The sequence below is a fragment of the Schistocerca cancellata genome, chromosome 3 (genome assembly GCF_023864275.1).
Source record: "Schistocerca cancellata isolate TAMUIC-IGC-003103 chromosome 3, iqSchCanc2.1, whole genome shotgun sequence".
NCBI classification, from domain to species: Eukaryota; Metazoa; Arthropoda; class Insecta; order Orthoptera; family Acrididae; genus Schistocerca; species Schistocerca cancellata.
The window spans coordinates 646,386,435-646,407,018 of record NC_064628.1 but is presented as its reverse complement, the minus strand read 5'-3'; the positions used below and the strand labels follow the sequence as shown (position 1 = coordinate 646,407,018).

Sequence of the window (20,584 nt, the reverse complement as noted above, 5' to 3'; positions counted from 1 at the left end):
TTGTTGTGATGCCTCTTGTGAGGAGGAGAAATGAGTACTATCACGTTTCCGACTTTGATAAAGGTCGGATTGTAGCCTATCGCGATTGCGGTTTATTGTATCGCGACACTGCTGCTCGCGTTGGTCGAGATCCAATGACTGTTAGCAGAATATGGAATCGGTGGATTCAGGAGGGTAATACAAAACGCCGTGCTGGATCCCAACGCCTTCGTATCACTAGCAATCGAGATGACAGGCATCTTATCTGCATTGCTGTAACGGATCGTGCAGCCACGTCTCGATCCCTGAGTCAACAGATGGGGACGTTTGCAAGACAAGAACCATCTGCACGAACAGTTCGACGACGTTTGCATCAGTATGGACTATCAAATCGGAGACCATGGCTGCGGTTACCCTTGACGCTGCATCACAGACAGGAGTGCCTGCGATGGTGTACTCAATGACGAACCAAGGTGCACGATTGGCAAAACGTCATTTTTTCGGATGAATCCAGGTTCTGTTTACAGCATCATGATGGTCGCATCCGTGTTTGGCGACATCGCGGTGAATGTACATTGGAAGCGTGTATTCGTCATCGTCATACTGGCGTATCACCCGGCGTGATGGTATGGGGTGCCATTGGTTACACGTCTCGGTCACCTCTTGTTCGCATTGACGGAACTTTGAACAGTGGACGTTACATTTCAGATGTGTTACGACCCGTGGCTCTACCCTTCATTCGCACCGCATGTTGCAGGTCCTGTGCGGGCCTTTCTGGATACAGGAAATGTTCGACTGTTGCTCTGGTCAGCACATTCTCCAGATCTCTCACCAACTGAAAACGTCTGGTCAATGGTGGCCGAGCAATTGGCTCGTCCCAATACGCCAGTCACTACTCTTGATGAACCGTGGTATTGTGTTGAAGCTGCATGGGCAGCTGTACCTGTACACGCCATCCAAGCTCTGTTTGACTCAATGCTCAGGCGCATCAAGGCCGTTATTACGGCCAATAGTGGTTGTTCTGGGTACTGATTTCTCAGGATCTATGCACCCAAATTTCGTGAAAATGTAATCACATGTCAGTTCTAGTATAATATATTTGTCCAATGAATACCCGTTTATCATCTGCATTTCTTCTTGGTGTAGCAATTTTAATGGCCAGTAGTGTATAGATATAGTTAAGGCTCACCGGTGATTTAACCATCTTCTGTGCGGATGCACAAACAGTGCCCTAACTCTTACGGGAAAAGGCAAAAAGCCGCGAGTAATGAGTATAATGGGCAGGGGCATTATGAATATAGTGCGGGTAAAAAAGTGGGGTATGTGGGTCTCAACGGGAGGCGTGTCAGAGATAAGTCCCTACAGTCGCACTGTTCTCTGTGCCCTCGGTGGCTCAGATGGATGCCGGCACGGTAGCTCAGCGTGTTCGGTCAGAGAGGCGGTGGCCCTCTGTAATAAAAAAAAAATTGAGTAAAGGAATCATCGATCAACGTGAACGGATGTCATGTGACGTCCGCCCAGGCCAAACGCAACGATCAACACCAAACAAAATAAAGAAACAAAACAAAAGTTGGATACAGCGTCTGGCAAGCAAGCAGGAGATGCCGGGTTCGAGTCCCGGTCGGGGCACTCGCCGGCACGGTAGCTCAGCGTGTTTGGTCAAAGGATTAGCAACTCTCTGTAGTAAAATACTTAGTGAACGGATTAACGAAGAACCTAAACGGATGTCATCGGACGTCCGCCCCGAACAAATTCAACGAACAATACAGAACAAAAAAAAAAAAAAAACAAAATGCCGGCACGGTAGCTCAGCGTGTTCGGTCAGAAGGGTAGTTGCCCTCTCTAATAAAAAAAAAAAACAACTGAGTTAACCGATCAACGACGAACGGGTGTCTTACGCCGTCCGCCCCGAACAGATGCAACGAACGAAAGCGAACAAAATGAGATTAAGAAAGGGAAATGGATAGAGCGTCTGCCATGTAAGCAGGAGGTCCCGGGTTCGAGTCTCGGTCGGGGCACACATTTTCAACTGTCCCTGTTGACTTAGATCAACGCCTATATGCAGCTAGGCGTATTCGTTTCATTGTAACTTCGGATGTTGCCCAGGGTACGCCTTTGGGGAGGTTCTTCAGTTACGTAAACTGTGTAAATTGTAAATTACGTAAATTGTTGTTTTAGCAGTATCGCATAATATTGCACAGTTACGAAAAACCTTAGAAATTTCGTCGGTGAAGTTCGTGTTCACCCTGTATTTCATGGTGCATTCCTTTTTTTCTTTATCCTCTTCAGTTTCAACCTATTGTTCAAAAGAACAAAACGATGTACTGAATTTAAATCAGCAGTGTAGCATAATTGAGGGACGTCGCGCTTGCATCACACGCGTGGTTGGTCTGGCGCCTGCCGCGTGCTGGGAATGCCTCGACGTGCGATCCGCGATCGATAGACCGCTGTCGGAATGAAGCCACGCTGAGGAACAACGCGGCGATGGAACAGACCCCGCCTGGTACTCTGCTACCCCCAGACGTGAGTCATCACTCCAACAGATGTAGCACTGCTCGACTTCACTACATTAACAGTCGGACAGTAGTAAGAGATAATATCTAAGTTCATAGAACTCTGTCATTCCAATCGAACGCATGTAAAAATTTATCCGACAATCTTCAGAGGCTGACATCGATATCATGGCACAAGGCTAGGTAAGAATTTCTCGCTATGACCATGAACGATTGTATTTTTAAGTAAAAATAATTGCACATATTTTTTCGACGTAGTCCTTCTTTTAACGTCACCGAAATTTGTTCTACGTGTTTGCAGGGTGTGGACTTGTCCTTGAAATGCGATTCGAGACGGCCTGTAAAGCACCAATCGTTGGCTGCCAAAACCTCATCACTAAACGGGAAACTTTTTATACTCACCAATTTTTTTGATGTGGGAAGAAGTAGCAGTTAGAGGGTGCCAAAACTAAAGTCCAGGGTCCAGCAGTTCGTACTTTAAATACCCAAGTTCTCTCACTGCCAAAGTAGAACAGATTTTGGTCATGTCTGCTAAATGCTTTGATGCTGCCAGCCACACCTTGGACCACTGTGTCGACCTTTACATCTCAGAGTAGCATCTCCGATTATTTGTTGGATGTAGTCGTGCCTGTGTCTTCCCCCACAAGTTTTGCCCTCTATGGCTCCGTCTGTTGCACTGTCCTATCAACCTGTCGCTTCTTCTAGTAAATGATTTCTAAATATACCTTTCCTCATTGATACTGCAGAGAACTCCTCCATTTCTCATCAGTCCACTAATTTTTCAGCACCCTTCTATAACACCATGTCTCAAACGCTTGCATTTCCTTCTTTACCGATTATTTCACAGTCCACTGTGCAAATGCAATATGGTGGGCGGCTACAGCGTCCTGATATATTCGTTTGCAGCTGAGGATAATTTTCGTGTATTTTTTAGGCTATCTAGTCCAGAACTCTCGCATAGGATGCTTCAGCTGTTGTTTTCCTCCTTGCAAGGTAACGAAAACAATCTCTTTCATATTCCGGAATACACTGGTCACTATCTTTCCAACAGATAGAATTCCGCTTCTTTTTCTGATGCAAGTTATTGGCCACGTTTTTTATTGTTCTTTTGCTATTGGTGTATCGAGAGAGGTGGTGGAGTGTTTAGCACAAAGGATTCACATTCGGGAGGACAACGATTCAAATACCACATCCACTCATCCAGCTCTAGGTTTTCCGTGATTTCCCTAAATCACTTGAAGCAAATACCGGGTGGTTTCCTTGAAACAGTTACAGCCGATTTTCCTTCCCCTTCCTTCCATAATAGTCGAATTAAGTCGGGTGATGTTGAGGGAATTAGATTAGGAAATGTGACACTGAAAGTAGTAAAGGAGTTTTGCTATTTGGGGAGCAAAATAACTGATGATGGTCGAAGTAAAGAGGATATAAAATGTAGACTGGCAATGGCAAGGAAAGTGTTTCTGAAGAAGAAAAATTTGTTAACATCGAGTATAGATCTAAATGTAAGGAAGTCGTTTCTGAAAGTTTTTGTATGGAGTGTAGCCATGTATGGTAGTGAAACGTGGACGATAAATAGTTTAGACAAGAAGAGAATAGAAGCTTTCGAAATGTGGTGCTACAGAAGAATGTTGAAGATTAGATGGGTAGATCACATAACTAATGAGGAGGTATTGAATAGAATTGGGGAGAAGAGGAGTTTATGGCACAAACTTGACTAGAAGAATGGATCGGTTGGTAGGACATGTTCTGAGACATCGAGGGATCTCCAATTTAGTATTGGAGGGCAGCGTGGAGGGTAAAAATCGAAGAGGGAGACCAAGAGATGAATACACTAAGCAGATTCAGAAGGATGTAGGTTGCAGTAGGTACTGGGTGATGAAGAAGCTTGCACAGGATAGAGTAGCATGGAGAGCTGCATCAAACCAGTCTCAGGACTGAAGACCACAACAACAACACCCACATTTTCGTAATTTAATGAGTTCTAATAAATTATTGAACCCGTGGTTGACAAAATGTTTTTGAAATTTCCTTGCAGATTAAAACTGTGTACCGAACCTGGGGCATTGGCTATGTCTCCGCAATATTCTTTCTTCGATGAGTGCTAGTCTGTAGTCCCACTGGGGCCAGGTATGCGGGAGAACTGAGAGGTTTGGAAGGTACGAGATCAAGTACCGGTGGAAGTAGGGTTGTGCGGCGAGGGTGTAAGCAGTAGTTCAAAAATGGTTCAAATGGCTCTGAGCACTATGGGACTTAACATCCATGGTCATCAGTCCCCTAGAACTTATCACGAGGCAGAGAAAATCCCTAACCCCGCCGGGAATCGAACCCGGGAACCCGGGCGTGGGAAGCGAGAACGCTACCGCACGACCACGAGATGCGGGCTGTAAGCAGTAGTATTGGCATACCTAAGCCAATGGAACATCAACCTGCAAAAGGTGAAGGTCCCTGGTTTGAGCCTCGGCTTAGAACTCTGTTGTAATCTGCCAGGAAGTTTCAGTTCAGCGCACACTCCCCTGCGGAGTGAAAACGCTACAAAATGATTCTGACTTTGAGACTTTGGACCTAAATACGAGAGAATTAAATGAATTCATTTATAAAGTGAAGGTATTTATGCCTTAGCACTTTAACTTCCTAGTTGGACTGACGAGCAGAACCAAAAGCACGTGATATATGTGCTGAGATGCAGTTAGCGACGTGCTGAGACGCAGGTACTAGTCATGACAGATGGCGGCGGCGGGCGTGTGCCCCTCTCGCTTTCCTCTGCGGGCGCGGAGCGTGCAGAACGTTAGCCCGGCGCGGCGCCGGGGGACGGGTTTCGTACCCGGCAGCAGCACGCGGAACACAGCCGGGCCGGAAGAGAAAGGCACGCTGCAACTCGCAGCTGCTTCCCTAGGGCCCACTAGCCACCCCGGAGGCAAGTACGTCGCCCTCACCGCGGCCGCTTCCTGTATGTCGCCAGCTAACCACAACGAAATCAGAAAAAAATGAAGGATGACTATGCTCTAACGTCCTGTCAGTGACGGTGTTATTAAACAAGTCAAGGCTCGCATTAGGGTAAAAAATCAGTCGTTTCGTTTTCCAAGAAATCGTCCTGGTCCGTAAGTAAAGCGATTTAGGGAAACTACAGAAAATGAATATCGGGATGTGTTTTTGTTAGGGTCATCAGTTCGAAGAAATACAGTGTCGTTGGAAAGGAGAGTGCTTACAGAACACTCGTACGACTAATTCTAGAAAATAGATAAAGAATGTGGAAACGTGCCAAACAGGACTAAAAGGGGGTATTGAACGTACAGTCAATCAGGATAATTTTTTACCCGACAGGGCATCTTCTTACCACTTACTATTTGTCTTTCAAATGGCTGATATTCTACCTACTTATTTTTTTTAAAGTAACAGTTTTATTACCTCTTGTACATTTAGACTAAAATAATGGCAGTACGTGGAACACCAGCCATTTGAAGCAAAAATAGTAAGTGGTACAAGGATACTCTGACAGGTAAAAATTACCCTAACTCACTACATACATAAAAGAGCAGCATGAATGGTCACAACTATGTCTGGCTCATTGTCGAGAGTCGCGGAGATGCCGAAGAAACGGAACTGGCAGACACTTCAACATACACGCAAACTATCCTGGGAAAGCCTATTTCGAAAGTTTCTTGAACTAGCTTTACTTGATGGACACGGGAATATAATACAACTCCCTGCGTATCACGCCAGTAGGAATTTCTAGGGCACGATTCGACTAATTATATCGTGCAAACTGACATCCAAGCAGTCATTCTTCCCGCCTCGACACATGATTAGATTAGATGTACTTGTCGTTCCAATAGATCCAGAAAGAGGAGATCCTCTAGGATGTAGAATATTTCAGTAAACACGAATTCATAGTAAACATTTGCATTATTGATTGTTCCCTTGGTTCTTGGTAGGACATTTTATACATCATGAATGTAAAAACACACGGCAGTGGTATAATATTCTGCCATATTTATTATTTCACGAATCGTTTTTCGGCTGTTACGCCATTGTCAAGTACAGAGAAAAATATGTACGGCAGGAAAATTTTTGTGAATTCAAAAATTTTAAAATAGTGTAACTAGAGAGTATCTTTCGAAACCAACTGAGATACTCTTTAATGTTTCGTTTTTTGTTTCCTGATGCGTTGCCAATTGCCTAAATTACACTCTATTTATAAACTTTTTTTGCTTATCACATATAATCTACTGTATCCGTTTGCGAACGTTTTTAGAGGAGAGACACTTTATTTGCCTAGCTGATCAACGCGTATGTTCATTTATAGTTACGCTTTCTGGCAAACGCTTACATTTACATATACAGCTCTAAGAAATTTGTTTCTTCTAGAATTATAAAAACTGAATTCCTCAAGACTTTAGCAGCACTACACATTCACTGAAATTCACGTTTTACTCATTGTTAGCACAACGTATCTGCGTGATTGATACTATTCTTACAACTTTTCTGCCATTGCAGTGTTCTATCAGAGGAGTCGTAATGACAATCACATCATTTATTTATGGAACGCTCGGAAAGTATGAATCTGAGTTGATTTGAACGCTGCTCCTAGTTTAATGTCAGTCTCCCGCTTTTTCTGGCTTTATACGACTACTTACGTACTTCATTTGTATCGTCGAAGATGTTATTAGGTTCTTGTTTGAAATCATTATATGTTGTTGTGGTGTTCAGTGCGAAAACTGATTTGATGCAGCTTTCCACGCCAGTTTATCCTGTGTAAGTCTCTTCATCCCTGTATAACTTCTGCAACCTACATCCACTTGAACCGACTTGACTGTAATCAAGCCTTGCTCTCCGTCTACAATTTTAATCCCTTTAGATCTTCCTCTATTACCAAACTAGTCCTTGATACCTCAGGATGTGTCCTATCAACCTATCTCTTCTTTTACTTGATTGCGTTAAAAATTTCTTTCGTTTCTGACTCGACTAAGTACTTCTTCCCTAGTTATCCGATCTAGGGAGCTAATTTTCTGCAACAATCTGTAGCACCACGATTCATTTCTTGTCTGTACCGCTTACCACCCACATTTCACTTCCGTATTACGGCTACAGAAGAAACTGTGAAAAGTGTTCATAACACTTAAATTTATTTTAGGCTTTAACATATTTCTCTTCTGTAGAATAGTTTTGCTTGCGATTCGAAGTCTGTATTTTGTACTCTCTTGACTTCATCTATCGCTAGTTATTTTGCTTCCCAAGAAGTAAAACCCTCGAACTAATATCACTATCTCATTTTCTAATCTAATTCTCTTAGTACCGCACACTGGACTCGCATTCGGGAGGACGACGGTTCAATGCCGCGTCCGCCCATCCTGATTTAGGTTTTCCGTGATTTCCCCAAATCGCTCCAGACAAATGCCGGAATGGTTCCTTTGAAAGGGCACGGCCGGCTTCCTTCCCCGTCCTTCCCTAATCCGATGAGACTGATGACCTCGCTGTCTGGTCTCCTCCCCCACACAATCCAATCCAAATCTTAGTACCACCTGATTTAATTCTACTACATTGGTTTACTTTTTTTCTACTGATGTTTAATTACAATGTCTTTTCAAGAGAGTTTCATTCTGTTCAGCTGATGTTTCAAGACCTTTGTTGTCTCCGGCAGAACCACAGTTTCATCGCTAAAAGTTCAGATTTTTGTTTCTCCTCTTGAAATTTTTTTTTCCTTCTCACACCTGTGTTTGGTTTCGTTTACTGCCTTTTTTATCTGTTATACGACTTTAAAATCACTCTATTTTACGCACGATACATGGCTGCTGTACATACTAAATTTGCTATTGACTGCAAGCAATTTGACTTAAACGTATTCGAGACGCAAAATGGAGCCAGTGTCGAGATACAGTGAGTCTACTTGGGAGGGAGTCAGCAAGTGATAGCGTAATCGGATAGGAAAGCGAGGAATGGTGCCTGGCGAATATCGATGAAAGGCGTGCTTGCATTGGACATCAGAGTCCGTCACCACTGATTTCTGTTGATTCCCAGCAAACTGCAGCGGACTTTACTCGCTGGAACATCTGATACGGTCGCCCGACAGATGTTTCAGATTTCTAAGTCAGTTCTTATCTTACGTAAAGAGTTGCAGTGCTACGTTGAAGAAAATGTAATCCTTGCTATTCATTACCTACACCCTTCGTGTACTTCTAGAGCAGACAGTCAACTGATCCTCTCACTACGCAGTGGAGTGTGCGCTGTTTTGAAACTTCCTGGTAGATTAAAAGTGTGTGCCGGAGTCGGATTCGAATCCAGAACCTTGCCTCTCATTGGAAATGCTCTTAATAAGTCAGCTATCCAACCCTCACATCTCTACCTCCGCCAGTACCTCTCACCTACTTTCCAAACTTCACAGGCGTTGTCTTCCTTTTGCAGGAAAAAAATGACGATGGTGGAAGTGCAAGGGATATAAAATTCAAACTGGCAATAACAAGAAAAGACTTTCTGAAGATAAGAAATGTGTTGAAAATTAACATATACGGCCTGACAAAAAAGTGAAGAAACCTGAAGAGCCGGTCGTTGTGGCCGAGCAGTTCTAGCCACTTCAGTCAGGAACTGCGCTGCTGCTACGGTCGCAGGTTCGAATCCTGCCTCGGGCGTAGATGTGTGTGATGTCCTTAGGTTAGTTAGGTTTAAGTAGTTCTAAGTCTAGGGTACTGATGACCTCAGATGTTAAGTGCCATAGTGCTTAGAGCCATTTGAACCATTTGAACCAACCTGAAGACATGCTCGGATGTCAAGGCAACTTCGTACACGAAAACATCACCGGTAGGTATGTTAATGAATGGAGTTGGGATTCTTTGTGCCAGGTGGTATGGCCACCAGAATGCATTACTGCTGTTCGTGTTTAGTGTTGATACCAGGCCTGGTGCCGGCCGGAGTGGCCGAGCGGTTCTAGGCGCTACAGTCTGGAACAGCGCGACCGCTACGGTCGCAAGTTCGAATCCTGCCTCGGGCATGGATGTGTGTGATGTCCTTAGGTTAGTTAGGTTTAAGTAGTTCTAAGTTCTAGGGGACTGATGACCTCAGAAGTTAAGTCCCATAGTGCTCAGAGCCATTTGAACCAGGCCTGGTAGAGTATATAAGAGTGTGAAGAGCGTCAGATGTTGAGTGATCACTGTGAAGATGCCGGGTACTCGTGTAAGACAGCGTTCTCAGCAATTGACAGAATTTGAAAGGCACCTCATTGTGCGTCTCCTTTTGGCCGGCTGATCGAATCCTGCCGTATCTAGACCCGTGGGACATTCGTATGTGACACTGGCCCGATGTTGGACTCCATGGGAACGTGAGGGCAGACATATTCGTCATCAAGATTCCGGTCGAACACGTCTAGACTACCCACAACAATCTTCGTCATCCTGCAACATTGGTAGGAAACTAGCAGGAGCAGGACTCGGGAAACACCGTCCCAAGCCTCAAAAAATTACACAGACGACTGCATGTGGAGCAGTGTAGTGACCGAGAAGCATGGACTGATGATGAACTGCGTCGCATTGTGTTTACCGATGAATCGAAGTTCTGCACTGCCCTTGTGGCAATATGAAGAGAGGTCGCATTCTTGCAGTGTTTTAGTGAAACACAGCGATGTTACTTGCGGCCTAATGGTGTGGGGAGCCATCCTTCAAGTCACAGTTGGTAGTATTTAGTGAGGGAAGTCTGAGGGCACAGCGGTGCGAGACGCTCGTCCCGTGTCCTCATTCGTTACCTCTCATTCGATGGTATTTTGGAGCCATTTTTCAACAGCACAATGCTCGTCCACACTTGTCACGTGGCTCTACGAACTTTCTATATGATGCTGAGGTACTCCCGTGGCCAGCACGATCCTCAGATCTGTCACCCATACAGGAGTGTTGGACCAACTCGGATGTCATTTCTGTACCACTGCCAGTATCCAGAATAGCCCCAGTCCTCGTGTCCAGGGTACCAAGGACCAGTTACAACAGCTACGAGCCACCCTGCCGCAGGTGAGAATACAACGGGTTTATAACACCCTTCCCAACTGAATCGCCGGCCGGTGTGGCCGAGCGGTTCTAGGCGCTACAGTCTGGAAGCGCGCGGCCGCTACGGTCGCAGGTTCGAATCCTGCTTCGGGCATGGATGTGTGTGATGTCCTTAGGTTAGTTAGGTTTAAGTAGTTCTAAGTTCTAGGGGGCTGATGACCTCAGAAGTTAAGTCCCATAGTGCTCAGAGCCATTTGAACCAAAGTACCTCGAGAAATAGAACACTGGAAATATCAGTCGACTGCAAAGCACACGGAAATCACCCAGGTTACTGTCATGTTACATCGTTCTTGTTAACACCTTCGCTCTAGTTCTTGGGATTACGTATATTCCTTGCGTAAGTTTCTGATTTTCGTCGTTTTTTGGAATAATCACCACCGTGAACCACTCTGTAAACATCGTAATGACGTAACATTTTTCAAGGTTCACGACATTGACAGTGGTAGTGTGGAGAACCAAGTACCGCCGGAGTGATGACAAGTGACTTACATCCTGAAAGTCGAGACGAATGCTTCGGCTGTTGCTCGCTCTGAGCACAGTAAGCTACATACCTCGTAACGCTGAACCATCTCGCCGGAAGTGAAAGTGGTGTAGTGCATGGTTTCAAGTCGACTCTCGCCCATCACGTAACTTCGACATCGGAGCCGACGCACCACGGCGTGGCCAGTGCAGCTTGCATCGCGTGCACAACAGCCCGTCCCTTCTAACATTACTGCTCTCTTCTGCCAGATGTAAAGCATTACTTTTGCCTTATCCAACAAATTTAATCTGTTTATTTTGTAAATTCAAATGTCGTTCTTATTGGAATGTAATACTTATTTACGTTCCAGACGTTTTCGTCTTATATATTAAAGATCCCTCCGGTGGATTTTTTTAATACAATAACACGGTTTTGTTTCGACATGTGATACTATAGATTCGAAACCGTTCACACTATAATTTGTACGTGGATGAAATGTTACCTGCTGTTACTCGTCTGCCGTGCCAAAATCTGCTTTTTCTTTCATATAGTCATAGGTTAGAGGGCACACATCCACTTCACTTACAAAAACTCAGTACATATTCGCTTCGAGATCTTTTAATTTCCTGGTTTTCACACATCGTCTTTCGTTAGATAAATGCTATGAAACACTTCACTGCTGATCTGGCAAGAACTTGTTTTCTAGTGCAAGAAATGTGACGATTATTGATGTAACATTATTCGTCAACTTAGCAAATATACCAACAAATTTGTTACATTTAATCTTATAAAGTTCTCTATTATGGCGTATAAGTATTTTGTGCGTAAGTATATTTATTCCGAGCAAGTACTTTTAGTAGAAATGAACGTAATAATGAGATTCCTGTTGTTGTCGTTAGGGTCTTCAGTCCGAAAATGGATTGTTGCAGCTCTCCATGCAACTCTATCCCGTGCTAGCCTCTTCATCTTCGAGCAACTATTGTAACATACGTCCTCCTGAAACTGCTTACTTTATTCATTTCTTGGTCTCCACCTACAATTTTTGCCCCCCCCCCTCCCCCCTCTTTCCCTCCAGTATTAAATTGGTGACTCCTTGATGTCTCAGAATCTGTCCCACCAACCGATAACTTCTTCTAGTCAGGTTGTGCCACAAATTTCTTTTCTCCCCAATTCTATTCAGTACCTCCTCATTAGTTGCGTTATCAGATTCCTAATGTGACTGTACTACTAATGTGCTAGCATCATAGAAATGGATACAAAAAATTGCAACCAGCTATTTCAGAATATCTGATACTTACTACGTATGTTGGAACTTAAATAGTGGCAACACTGCTGTGGAGACACTATGCAATGGAATCTACTATTGTCGCTGATGGCACACGTTGTTGACATATCTACCTTACCTCCGAGTAAATGCCCATCCCACGTCACCGGCGTGCGCACAGTCGAGGGAAACACAGTAACTTGTGAGCGAGCGGTCTAACGTAACGGCGTCATTATGCTTTCGAAACAGGAACAACGGAGTTGGATCAAGATTGAATGTGTCAAAGGTCGTACAGCACGACAGTGTCATCAAGGTCTTCAAGAGGCGTGTGGGGAATCGGCATTGCCGTACAGAACAGTGGCACGTTAGGTAAAAGCCTTCACAGAAGGTCGTCAAACTTTGGCAGACATGCGTCGGGCAGGTCGTCCTAGCGTCTCTGAAGAAGTAGTGCATGCTGTTGCCGCGTTAGTGGACAGTGATCGACGCCATACGATTCGTGAGCCCACGAAACCGGGTTAGCGCATACGACTGTGCTTCGCATCCTCAAGGAACGCCTAGGCATGCGAAAAATTGCATCACGATGAGTTCCGCATGACTCGACAGAAATGCAGAAGTGGATGCGTTACTACGCTGCTCAGACGCACTTGGAGCGCTATGGGAGCGAAGGAGAGGCTTTCTTACGCCATAGCGTAACACTGGATGAGACATGGGCCACATATTACGAGCCAAAACTGAAACGCCAATCCAACGAATGGTGTCATTATGGATCGCCGCGGAAGTTGAAAGTGCGTCAGAGGCCCAATATGGAGAAAGTTATGGTGATTCTCGTGTACGACTGTGATGGTGTTATCCTAACGCATTACTTTCCTCCGCGGCAGACCGCCAATGCACAGTATTACTGTTCGTTTTTGGAGAATCACCTGCGACCAGCTTTCCGAAAGAAGCCGCGACAGTTTCTGCGCAACCCACCCATCATTTTGCACGACAATGCGCGGGCGCATACAGCGCAAGCTGTGGCTGCTCTGTTCGGTCGATGGGACTGGTCAGTACTGAACCATTCACCATACTCCCCGGACTTAAGTCCTTGTGACTTTGATTTGATTCCGAAGATGAGGGAACCACCTCGTGGCATTCGCTTCAGAACTGTTCCAGAGATTCGACAGGCAGTAGACCGCTCCATTCGCACCATCAACAGAAACAGGTTCTGCTAACGGTATACTACGTCTTCCACATCGCTGGCAACGGGTTCTACACAACGCTGGTGACTATTTTGAAGCACAGTAACAGGTGCAAACATGTAACTCTTATGTATCGGTTGTGAATAAATAGTCGCCACTATTTAAGCTCCAACCCTCGTATATGCAAATCACAGAAACTTCCGTAGCGAGAGGTATTTTTTATTGTTCTGTACACTGAAGTTTCTTTCCCTTCTATTGATGGACGGAGTATAGGGATAACTCTTTAATACCACTTCGAGGTCTTATTATTACTATCATGATAATCATTGCAGGCGTGATATGCGCGAATGTTTATATGTTTCGCGCACCTCTTTGAGAGGAATAACTTTGAGGATGTGGTAAGACCAAAGAAAATATTAATCAAATGTGGTAGATGTTAGGAAGTACATTAGTAATTAACTATATTTTAGCTAGTGTAAGTCATTTGTGCTTAACAAACCTGAATTTAACATAGTAAAATAAATATTAAATTCGCTAGCTTTCATGACAGTGATGCCCCTGATCTCTTACTACTGCTGTTATTATGGTAACATGTGCAGTGATATTTACTATAGAATAACATTATCTGTGTACCATAAAAGAAGAGATTTCTTTGCAATGAGCATTATCTTCTTGGCCCATAGTTAAAAGGAATTTTCAATCTTCGATCTGAATAGTCAGATAGGAATGTCTCATGTCTCTTTAATTTATAGGTATCTCAATTTTTTGCTTTATATCACTCCGCAACTCGCTGAAAAGCTTCACAGCAGAACACGGGACGCCACTCTAAATCCCATATAAGTAGGCAAGGTCTAGATGGAAAATATTTTTCTGTGACACTCGACCGATTTTCTAAACAACCCTGTCTCCATTTGTGCTACCCTTCTTTTTATGCGTTCGACGTCCCTTTCGGTAGCAGCTCGAGTAGTATTCAGCTATAGGTATAGTCGAAAATATTTAAGCTGAAAAGCTAACAAAGTCCATTCTGGTCCAGTAGTAGTCGTCTATTATGAACCACCTCAGGTGACCTGAGACAACGGCCTTGCCGCAATGGATACTCCGGTTCCCGTGAGATCACCGAAGTTAAGCGCTGCTGGGCGTGGCCGGCACTTGGATGGGTGCCTCTCCAGCTGCCATGCGCTGTTGCCATTTTTTGGGGTGCACTCAGCCTCGTGAAGCCAATTGAGGAGCTACTCGACCGAATAGTAGCGGCTTCGGTCAAGAATACCATCATAACGACCGGGAGAGCGGTGTGCTGACCACATGCCCCTCCTATCCGCATCCTCCTCTGAGGATGACACGGCGGTCGGATGGTCCCGGTAGGCCACTCGTGGCCTGAAGACGGAGTGCTCAGGTCACCCGACGATGATCTAAAAGTACTTATATCTATCTGGAAAGAAGTACTGTGAGGATAAGAATCACCTACATCTCACGTAGGGTGGAATGGAGCTGAGAAAGGCATGATATAGAAGCATAATTCAGCAACGCCTGGAGCAATTTTAATCAAATTTTCTATATACATGACTCATAAAAATGCTGTAGGAATAAACATACAGCCGGCCGGTGTGGCCGAGCGGTTCTAGGTGCTACAGTCTGGAACCGCGCGACCGCTACGGTCGCAGGTTCGAATCCTGCCTCGGGCATCGATGTGTGTGTTGTCCTTAGGTTAGTTCTAAGTTCTAGGGGACTGATGACCACAGAAGTTAAGTCCCATAGTGCTCAGAGCCATTTCAACCAATAAACATACCTCTACCACCTCTAAGGGTGGGATTAGAGTGAGAAGCAGCAACAAATATACGAGTATAAAAATATCCGATAAAGACCGGTATTAGTACCGAGTTTGATCGCTAGGCTCGCTGGCGATAGTCCTGATGCCATTTCAGCCCTGGGGGGAGGGAGGAGTGTTGCAAACAAAATGATGTATCAACAGTGTAACGCTTGAAGCAAGACTTACCAAACTTAACACTCGTATCAGCATCCCACTGGCTGAGCGTGGAAGTGAAAAAGTGCGACATAAAATCATAACTCGAGAACGCATGCAGCAGTTCCAACCAAATTTGGTACACTCAACACTCATTATTTGTATAGAAGTACGGTGGGAGTAAGATACCCCTACTGCCCCTAGAGATGGAAAAGTCAAAATTATTTGGAAACGACCTGTTGATTTTTTCTCTGTATTCAGATGACTTGGAATATGCTTTAAGCGCAGTATGTATCTTACCTCTCTTCTTCTGTGCGTCAATCAGATTACGAGAATAAACGTAGCAGCTAGCCAATAATCTTGTCAGCGTGTCTCCAGGTCAAAGGTAATGCGAAACGGCTCAATACCACTACGAGTAAAACATTTCCCCTCCTCTCTAGCGTCGCATGGTGTAAAACATCAGAGAAGGAGACCGTTGACAACAACAGTCCTTTTTTTTTCGAAATGACAATCAGGTACTGTCAGCAGTATGTCTCAAACGAAACTTAAGTCTCTCGATGAGATTCAGTGGAAAGAAAAAAAGTGAAACTATTTTGAAGAAACAGAAACAGTTTATCAACGACAACATCGACTTCAGATACCTACGAAACATGTGGAAAAATATGTCTGAAATATGTTAAATGTAGAAATGTTTGTGAAATATATATGACACTTGTACACCTGGACGAAGCCACTGGAAGAAAGCTAGTTCGATAATAAAAGGCAATTAGTTATTTTTAGCATACGATGCAATTGTTTCACGATGGAAATTTCTTCTTTAAAGCACTCCGTAAATAACAGTCCTGAAGCCAAAAACGTGTGCGTATTCGAACTTGGATCACTACGCCATGCTGGCAAGATTCTTGCCAACTATGCCAGCGGAGCACGATTAACGGCTCCCCCAAAGCTTCAGTCTGCCAGAACTTCCCACACTTCACAGAGGCTCTTGCGCAGTCTCTTGCGTTATCACCTGTGAGAGATGGTATACGGCAGACAACGATTTATCATCATCTATGCAATGTACAGAATTATACTTTCAATCTGCAGTGAGTAAACATTATAATAAAACTTCCTAACACAAGGAGTTGATCTCGAGTTGGGCTCACGTATTTAATCTGCTACAAACTTTCGACACAGCTGTTTGATGAAGCGGATAATGATAACGTAGCTTCAAAAACCGCGCAGAATGAAAGTCAGTCTCGTTCTTGGCAGTTAACGAGCTACTGACACAACCTGCAGGCCAGATGTATGAATTCATAGTGTCCGCAACTATAAGCAGGCTGTTAGAACGTAGTGCAGTGGTCATAAGTGCGCACTGCACCGAAAAGAAAAATAAAGTACTTTTACATTTCACTGGCTCTGTTTCAGTTAGCCAACGAGCTAGTGGCTCTTAATTCAGGCAAGTTCTCATACATTACAGATGGCGCCAGTCGACCTCCACTGATAGCTATGTCCTGCGCAAAAACAATCTGAAGTATGGATATGATGAACATTGAGCAGTACTCACCGATGACGATCTCTGTGCATGCGCGGCCACTGCTAGTAGGGCCAGAACCAAGACGGCAGTCCGCTTCATGGCGACTGCCTCTGCAACAAGAATGCACAAGAAAGTTCATTTTCTCGTCGTAATGGACGAAAGCAAATCAGTGGACAAACAAACCTGCGGTTTTTGTAACAGCGAATAAAACTTACAATACCAGAGAGGCCATATACAACATGACACTGTATTATGACAGCAACAAAGCACAGTGGTTTGTGACCCTTGAACTTATGAAACACGTAAAAATTAAAAAGGAGAAGTAAGCAGCAGAGATTTAGCCGTTTGTAAACCACGTATTCAAAACCACCGACCAGGTGCAGCTCCAAAAGAGGGGAGGAAGGCAGGGGGGGGGGGGGGGGAGGGTCGGGCGGGCATGAAGGGTGAAGTGTATATCTTTTTTCCTTGGGTGATTGTAATGTTTACTTGCTACGCGTAGTATACTCATGAATAAGTATGGAAGGAAAAAAATAGCACCAACTGGACCTCCCATCTTAACGTATGTATGCGAGGGACGCATAATCATAAATTGCCTTTCATTTGGGAGGCAAGGATTTAATTGCCCCGATGCCCCTTGTGCACTTCGATATTGCTCGCTTTCGTTAGGTTGTTCAAGGTTCCACTCCATCTGCAGTAATATAATTGCCGACGGGACGTTACACCCAGATCAAACCCAATCGAAATTAGAGCTCGCATGGAGAAATTCTTATTACCCATGCGCTCTTCGAGAATGGATCAGTAGAGAAATTGTCTAAAAGCGATTCGATGAACCCTCTGCCAGGCACTTAAGTGTTAATTGCGGAGTAGACATGTAAATGTAGATGTAGAATCTTTCTTCTGTTTATTTAATAATCATAAACATTTACACCCATGTTCTCACCCCTTGGAATTTCAGCCGCGTTTTTGTTTCAAACTATGTGTGGGCTAGAATTACAGGTGACTGATAGATCCACATGTTCTCCAAGCACGTCTTTTAAGTGCTGGTTACAAGGACTTTATGCAGAACACTTTTTCAGACTTATTACAGGACGTGCATTTGCAAATAAGGGGAAGCATGTGGTTTACGCGTGATGCAGCTCAAGCATATCTCAATCATATTGTTCTAGATGCGATATTTGCCATGTCACTGAGGCAGCTAGAGGAGGACACCTGCTAGTAAATGTAAATGTCGTGTGACTAGGGCCTCCCGTCGGGTAGACCGTTCGCCGGGTGCAAGTCTTTCTATTTGACGCAACTTCGACGACTTGCGCGTCGATGGGCATGAAGTGATGATGTTGATTAGGACAACACAACACCCAGACCCTAAGAGGAGAAAATCTCCGACCCAGCCGGGAATCGAACCCGGGCCCTTAGGATTGGCAGTCTGTCGCACTGAGCACTCAGCTACCGGGGGCCGACACCTGCTAGTCTCTAGCCTAAAATGTACCACGAGGATTTTCATTCACCCAACAAAGTTGCTGTAAATTAACTAAGACAATTAATTTTAGTTATTGCTTATGAACTTCAGTTATAGGACTTTACCTCGAAACAAGATGAATGTAAACTTCCAATAAGTCAAAGGATTTTGAGCCTTAAGTTTGTATATTTTTAATGTTATAGTGTAACCCACGTGCAAATGTTGTAAGAGTATTTGTGGCACATCCTGTAAAACCAGACATTTCTCGCGCGCACACACACACACACACACACACACACACACACACACACACACACACACACACGGGCCTCACAAAATTCACTAATGTTTTCCATGTGAATTGAGAGATGTTAACTCCGACCTGTAAAGACATCGAAGATATTACAGAAATGTAGGGTAGGTCACAAATAAAAATTCTAGCAGGAAAAGTTGTATTTATTATTTCAAGGCAATGCCTGATAATCAAAAGTGAACACATTTCGTCCTATCTGTAGTTGTATGTTTTACAGGTACTTATAACATTAGTGGTAAGAATATGGATTTACGGAAGAGAAGTTGCGTTTAACAAATAAAAAAGTTATCAGTATGGATTTATGTAAGTTGATGTTCACCATGCCATCGAAAACTGAGGACGATGACGACATGACATTCCCGAATTGGGTGTTCGTTTCTGGTGACGTCGACGCTGACTACACTACAAAGTCAAATCTTCCTTTTTCCCAGATCTCGAAAGAACAGTGTTAATAGGATATTTCATGTGTCTTTCCGAATACTGTGTGACGTTTACGGTACTCTTGTAGTATGCTGTGTAGTGTGTAGTGGATAAAGATGCAAATGAATAAAAGGTAGAGGACAAACCGCTGTGCCAAATCATCGCTAACATCACATCTGAGCAGTCTTCTGTAGTTTGCCTAAACCATTTCAAATGAATACCTGGACTACGCAATCGATAAAGACACGGACAATTACGTTCCCCACTCGTCTCACGTTGAGCTAGAGCATCACCTCTATTGACATTGCTGTCAACAATATGTCAGAGTCTTCCAAACCGGAACTTTCTAGATGATTAAAACTATATGCTAGACCTAAAGTCTAACCTAAAACTTTTTGTTTCTTATCGTCTGAGCTATTCATGAAAGACAAACGGGTTCCCCTCATAGCTCCACTTCTGCCAGTAGGCCTACAAGGGATGGACAGACAGTGACAGGTGACTTTTGTGGTCATATATGGCAGCGTAACCTGCATGCTGAGCTAGCACTTGCATTTATGTTCACGCATGCATTTCTCGCATTTTTGTCCAACTCCTGCACCTCACCGCTGCTTTGCAGGAATGCTTGTTCCGCAGAACAAGCAGGAGAGTTACAGAGCAGTTTGGAAAGTAGGAGAGATGTATTGGCAGAAGTGAAGCTGTGAAGCTTGGGGGAGGGGTAATGGGGCTGGTAATGGGTCATCTCTTATGATTGGGTGACTCAGTCGGCCGCTGTGACGGATCGGTTGTAGGCGCTTCAGTCCGGAAACGCGCTGCTGCTACTGTCGCAGGTTCGAATCCTGCCTCGGGCATGGATCTGTTTGATGTCCTTAGGTTAGTTAGGTTTAAGTAGATGTCAGTCTAGGGGACTGATGACCTCAGATGTTAAGTCCCATGGTGCCTAGAGACATTTGAACCATTTGGGTGACTCAGTTGCTAATCCCCCGAGAAGTAACATTCTGGGTTCAAAAAAAATGGTGCAAATGGCTCTGAGCACTATGCGACTTAACTTCTGTGGTCATCAGTCGCCTAGAACTTAGAACTAATTATACCTAACTAACCTAAGGACATCACACACATCCATGCCCGAGGCAGGATTCGAACCTGCGACCGTAGCGGTCGCGTGGTTCCAGACTGAAGCGCCTAGTACCGCTCGGCTACACCGGCCGGTATTCTGGGTTCGAATCCCGGTCTGGTACACAATTTTAATCTGCAGGTAGTTTCAAAATAGGGTACAAATAACAGCAGAGGGAAAGATTCCTTCCTTCCACAGTGTTATTTAGTGACTCGCATATGTATGATAAACACCTGGTCATCTAATTGCTCATATTTCAAAAACCTATAATGAATTTACTCCGCAGGTCTTCAATAGAAAGGCTGTGCAAAGCACCACGGATTGAAGGGCTGACCCAGGAGAGGCACCTCTCTGCACGTCAACTTCCCGCCTGTCTGGACAATATGACAA

General features: G+C 44.3%; 1 protein-coding gene across 1 annotated transcript in view; it reads right to left on the bottom strand.

Moving 5' to 3' along the window:
• The window catches only part of LOC126175603 (uncharacterized), a 343,839-nt gene that overhangs the window by 275,059 nt on the left and 48,196 nt on the right, over positions 1-20,584 (bottom strand). The window contains exon 2 of the mRNA XM_049922480.1: positions 16,925-17,004. Within this exon, the coding sequence (XP_049778437.1) occupies positions 16,925-16,993 (69 nt within the window). The 5' untranslated portion in view covers positions 16,994-17,004. The remainder of the gene's footprint in view (positions 1-16,924; positions 17,005-20,584) is intronic.